Here is a 5,520-nt window from a genome sequence, read left to right as displayed (position 1 = left end):
AAAGGAACACATTACAAATATTCGGTATGATTCAGGAGGACACAGAGTCAATTTATACACCCCGCGGGGTAATTATACCTTTTTTGGTCGTAACAAAACGCTCGGAATACGCCGGGACGGGCGGCGGGCACCGGCCGGCGAGGGCCTGGGGGGGGGGGAGGCGAAGCATTCCCGGGCCGCCCCTAGCAACCGGCCGGGCGCGGGGCGGGCCGCGGCGTGAGGAAAACACGGCGATTTTTTTTTTCCTTAAAAAAAATAAAAGGGAAAAGGACGGGGGGGGGCGGAGGAATGCGGGAGCCAGGGGTCAGGGCCGCTCCGGGGCGGGGCGGGCGGCGCGGCGCGCAGGAATGCGGGGAATGCGGCTGCTGGTGCGCGGCCCCATTCAGCCCATTGGCGGGACCGCGCCGCCGCCGCCTATAAAGGGGCGCCCGCCGCCGGGCTCAGCAGTCACGCAGCCACTGTCCCGGCAGCTAACGGAGCACCGAGCACAGGAGAGCACAGTACAGCCGTGTCCAGCCGAGCCGTGCCCAGCCGAGCCGTGCAGCGCAGCTCAGACACCGCCCGCAGCAGCCCCGCCGAAGGGAAGCGCCCTGCCGGGACCTCGCCTCGCAGCCGTCTCAGGATGTCCCCGTCCAGCCTCGCCGCCGCTCTCCTCCTCCTCGTTGCCCTCCTCGGCCCGGTAAGTGCCGCCGCTGCTGCTGCTGCTGCCCCGGGCTACGCCGGGCACGGCGTCGGCGGTGCTGACGGCCGCTGTCTCCTTCTCTCCCCCCGCCGCCGCCGCAGGACGAGGCCCGTGGGCAGGAGTGCAGCGGGCAGTGCCAGTGCGGAGCCGGGCCCGGCCCCAGCTGCCCCGCCGGCGTCTCCCTGGTGCTCGACGGCTGCGGCTGCTGCCGGGTGTGCGCCAAGCAGCTGGGCGAGCTGTGCACCGAGCGCGACCCCTGCGACCACCACAAGGGGCTCTTCTGCGACTTCGGCTCCCCCGCCAACCGCAGGATCGGCGTCTGCACCGGTGAGTGGGGACCGGCACCGGGGGACGGGGACGGGGCTCCCGGCGGCCGGGGCTGAGCCTGACCCCCTCTGCCTCCTGTCCCCGCAGCTCGGGACGGCGCCCCGTGTGTCTTCGGCGGCATGGTGTACCGGAGCGGGGAGTCCTTCCAGAGCAGCTGCAAGTACCAGTGCACCTGCCTGGACGGGGCGGTGGGCTGCGTGCCCCTCTGCAGCATGGACGTGCGCCTGCCCAGCCCCGACTGCCCCTTCCCGCGGAGAGTGAAGCTCCCCGGCAAGTGCTGTGAGGAGTGGGTCTGCGATGAGCCCAAGGAGCAGACCGCTGTGGGACCTGCTCTCGCCGGTGAGTGGGGGTCCCACCGTGGCTGGTGGGATGAGGGGAAAGGGGTGCATGCGTTGGGGTCAGGTGTAGCAGGGTGGGTTGATGTGGGGCTACCCCAGCAGCCAGAGGGCAACAGTAAGTGGGATTGTCCCTCAGATAAATGTGGTTGCTGAAACCCCTCTGGGAAGGGGACAGAGCATCTACCAGGGTGCAAACTCAGATTGTGGCCTCATCCTGGTTGTCTGTCCCCTGCAGCTTACAGGCTGGAAGACACTTACGGTCCAGACCCGACCATGATGCGTGCCAACTGCCTGGTGCAGACCACTGAATGGAGTGCCTGCTCCAAGACCTGCGGCATGGGCATCTCAACCAGGGTCACCAACGATAATGCCTTCTGCAGACTGGAGAAACAGAGCAGGCTCTGCATGGTCAGACCTTGTGAAGCGGACCTGGAGGAGAACATTAAGGTAAAGAGTCTCAACTTTAATGTATGACTTACTAGGATGCTTTCATCAGCTGGCAAAATAGTATGTTGCCAAAAAATGTGGTGTTCTGATAGGAAGTAAGTTTCAGTAGTAAATTTCAAGTGGCTCATCATGAGGTTTGAGTTTTGCCCCAGCAGTGAATGTTTTGCAATTAAATGTCCTTATTTTCTTTCACGCATTATTATGATGCTATGTAAACACTTTCTCCTGTTGAAAACATTGTAAGGATTTGTGCATCTGCCTGCTTTTAATATTTAAGCTTAGTGCTACATCAAAGCCTACCTTCTAAACATGTTGTATTCACTTATATCCCAACAGAAAGGCAAGAAGTGCATTCGCACTCCCAAAATCTCCAAGCCCATCAAGTTTGAGCTGTCTGGCTGCACCAGTGTGAAGACCTACAGAGCTAAGTTCTGTGGTGTCTGCACTGACGGGCGCTGCTGCACACCCCACAGAACAGCCACCCTCCCTGTGGAGTTCAAGTGCCCTGATGGGGAGATCATGAAAAGGAAAATGATGTTCATCAAGACCTGCGCATGCCACTACAACTGCCCTGGAGACAACGACATCTTTGAGTCTCTGTACTACAGAAAGATGTATGGAGACATGGCATAAAGCCAGAAGGAGACGCTAACTAGATTCTCAACTTGAACTGATTTGCATCTCATTTTGTAAACATGATTCAATAGCACAAGGTATTTAAATCAGTTTTTTTTAATTTCAACAAACTGCTCCATGTGACCTAAGACAATTTGTCTACTGACCCCAAACGGTGGTTTGAAGAAGAAGGTAAAACGGACAGTGGGACCACAGCAAGACACAGCTTCAGAACATGCTGTTCATGAGGTGGTGTGAAGGGGTTAAGGGAAATGTGCAGGATAAGCAGATTCAAGCAAATGTTCCCTTAATACGTGGTACAGTATTTTTCATCTGGTAGTGCAATTGAGAAGGAGACCATTAGCACGTTTGCTGACACTGGTTTTAGTGACAGCAACAGCTGGAATGCAACCCGTTACCCAGCAAAGTGCTAAGCAGAAGGTGTTCTGTTAGTCAGGACCGTAATGTTTCAGCTCTGACACTCTGATTCATATGGCTTGGTCAACAAGAATCAGAATCATGTCTATTAGACTGGACAGCTTGTGGCAGTTAATTTACCTGTAACAAGCTACTTTTTATTAATATTGTAAATACTATGTATATATATTTGTACAGTTATCTAAATTAATTTAAAGTTTTGTGCCTTTGTTTAATGCTTTGAAATTTCAGTGATAGCCTTCTTTTTTGGAACAAGATAGGTAGGATCTAAAGCTTGTCTGACAATGCATGCAAAGCATGAAATAGATACTCTAGTGGAAATTGTTCAGATAGGGCAAAATGATGTGTTGAGATCAAGATGGAGAGTGTAAGACTTCGTGTCTGTATCCTTAAAAAGCACTCATCTGTTGGGCAAAATGCATTTGCCTCCATTTTATTGAACAAGTGGCTTTAAGAAGAAGGGCTCTTCTGTAGCTAATCAGTCTTTCCACTTGAGCATTTGTTTCTGTCTTTGACTATGGCTCTTTTTGGACAGTTCATTTGTTGAGAAGTGTGACCAAAAGTTACATGTTTGCACCTTTTTAGTTGAAAATAAAGTATTTATATTTTTTATATAAATGGCTTGGCATTTCATTTAATCTTCATTATGACCTTTTATATTTTTTAAGGGGCTTTGCTTTGCTCTAAGTAAAACTCAAGTGCTGTATGTTGTATTTGTCCAGAAACACATACACTGGGGAATAAGCTAAATGATTTGTGGTTACTTGTTCTGTTAATAATGAATCAAATGTTACTCTTCAACATTTTGAATGGAGGGCAGGGCCAGGCTTGCTCTGCCAAGCCTAGTATTGCGTTGGAAAGTACAACAGGTTCCTCGGGCATCACGTGGTGCCTTTAAAACAAGCTAGTTGATCCCCATAGTGTTCAACCCCTGTTATAGTAATCCGTGCAATGTGCTTAATTTCATGTATTTCACTGGTTAAAACTTGTTTTTCAGCTAAGGAAAGGAAATTGTTTTTTAAAGCATCTGCACTGAAGTGGTTCCTGACTCATTTTAAATCCAGAAATCTGAAATCTGGTAAAGTTCTCAGTAAAGAGCTAATGAGCTGTACTATAAAAATCCTAGAATAATACAGGTTGGAAGGGACCTCCTAAGATCTTCTGATTCATCCTCCATGCGGAGTAATTCCAATTTACACATGGTTCTACGTAAATTATGACCTTAGTGTGTTATGGTAGACAGAGCACAGAACTCAGATGCCAAATACCTGGATTATATACTTATTGACTGGGGAGCAAATCAGTTTACCTGATGGTTCAGTCTGTAAAATACCCATTGATTCAAGCTCATGCAGGCCCATAGGTGAGAAACATTGTAAGAGCTACACATTTTGGTGATGGTCCAAGCATCCTTCTCAGACAGGAGCAAACAGCTTAAGGACAGTGAGACTCACTTTCCTCAGCACCTACAGTTAAAAGGGAAACTGTACTAAGTCCTGTACTAGGTCCTACATTAATAACAGAGTTTCTTTGCCCCTTTATTAAAACTAGGGAATTCTTTGAATTTAAAATTAACCTTTGCACCAGAAGCATTAGTTCTTGTTTTCAGAAAAAACACATACCCTCCAACAAGAATCCTTTTCAGGCAAACAAGTTCAATCTGGAATTTCCTGGTGGTGAAAGAGTGTTAGCTTACAAAAATGTCCATCCTTCTTGAGAAACTTCCAAGCCCATTGATTTCAGCTAGCATTAGCAGCAAATCAGTATAACACCAGCTTTGACTAATGATGGACAGCAGGGCCCTAAACTAATAGGAAGTCGATGGGAGCCTTTCCAGTGGCCTCACCGACTGTGCTTAAGGCCATAGAAGCATTTCCCCTTCCTCTTAAAAGTACAAGGAATTCTCTTGGCATGAGGAAGTGGCTTTCTGTGTCCCATATGAAATATTTTTGGGTAGCCTCTGGCTCTTACGCTCACTGAGACGCTCCAGCATTTTTTCTCTCTCTTTTTTTTTTTTTTTTACAGGTTATGAATATGATGCAGCCGTTCAGTTCACCCTGGAAACACTTCAAAGGTTCATACAACCACAAGGACTGGTTGTCCAACTGCTACCGTGTCTCCACCCCCAAGTAATACCAGAACTGTCATTTCTAGTTCCAGCAAGGAGAGGACACACACGGGCTTCATTCATAACCATCACTACAAAAGCTCTCGGGATCGGAAGATCAAAAAGGAGCACAATGTTTCTGTCAGGTTGTGAGTAACACCTTTAGAGATGAGGTATTTATGGTGCTGCTCAAGCCTATTGATTAAAGCCCCACACCGTGTTCTTTTACAATGGTCAAAATTGATATTGAGCATTATAATGAATAGCCATTCCTTATCACATCATCTTCGTGGGTCTCCTTACTGGCTCATGAGACACACCTGTATCTTGTTCCCAGTCCCCTCAGGTGGGGGCTGTATCTCAGATCCCCCAGCTGCACAGCGCTGTGTCCTCCTGTGGCACCATCCACCAGCTGTGCCTGGCATACGAGGCTGCAGGGCTGGAGAGAGGCAGCAGCACCCTGCTTCAGGGAGCGCAGCCTGTAACTGAAGGCACCCACAAAGGGGTTCCTCCAGAGCAGCCCATGACAACGGCCTCTGGTTTGTAACGCAACGATAGAGCCGCTT

The 5,520-nt window shown here is 49.7% G+C and overlaps 1 protein-coding gene across 1 annotated transcript; it reads left to right on the top strand.

Moving 5' to 3' along the window:
• The first annotated feature begins 463 nt into the window (after positions 1 to 463).
• CCN2 (cellular communication network factor 2) lies at positions 464 to 3,465 on the top strand. The gene is made up of 5 exons (XM_084284689.1): positions 464 to 679; positions 784 to 1,009; positions 1,097 to 1,348; positions 1,583 to 1,794; positions 2,131 to 3,465. Exons 1-5 carry the CDS (start codon positions 623 to 625, stop codon positions 2,425 to 2,427), a joined length of 1,044 nt encoding a protein of 347 aa, XP_084140815.1. The 5' UTR covers positions 464 to 622; the 3' UTR covers positions 2,428 to 3,465.
• The last annotated feature ends 2,055 nt before the right edge of the window (positions 3,466 to 5,520 follow it).

Source organism: Netta rufina (assembly GCF_964035555.1).
Source record: "Netta rufina genome assembly, chromosome: 3".
Taxonomy (NCBI): domain Eukaryota; kingdom Metazoa; phylum Chordata; class Aves; order Anseriformes; family Anatidae; genus Netta; species Netta rufina.
Note: the sequence above shows the minus strand (reverse complement) of the source record. Positions and strands in the feature narration are given on the sequence as shown.

Excerpts from the sequence above, each read along its gene's own strand:
- CCN2 (XM_084284689.1), top strand. The coding sequence starts at position 623 with ATGTCCCCGTCCAGCCTCGCCGCCGCTCTCCTCCTCCTCGTTGCCCTC. Across the intron at positions 680-783 it reads TCGTTGCCCTCCTCGGCCCG|GACGAGGCCCGTGGGCAGGA; the intron begins GTAAGTGCCGCC and ends CCGCCGCCGCAG. Across the intron at positions 1,010-1,096 it reads CAGGATCGGCGTCTGCACCG|CTCGGGACGGCGCCCCGTGT; the intron begins GTGAGTGGGGAC and ends CTGTCCCCGCAG.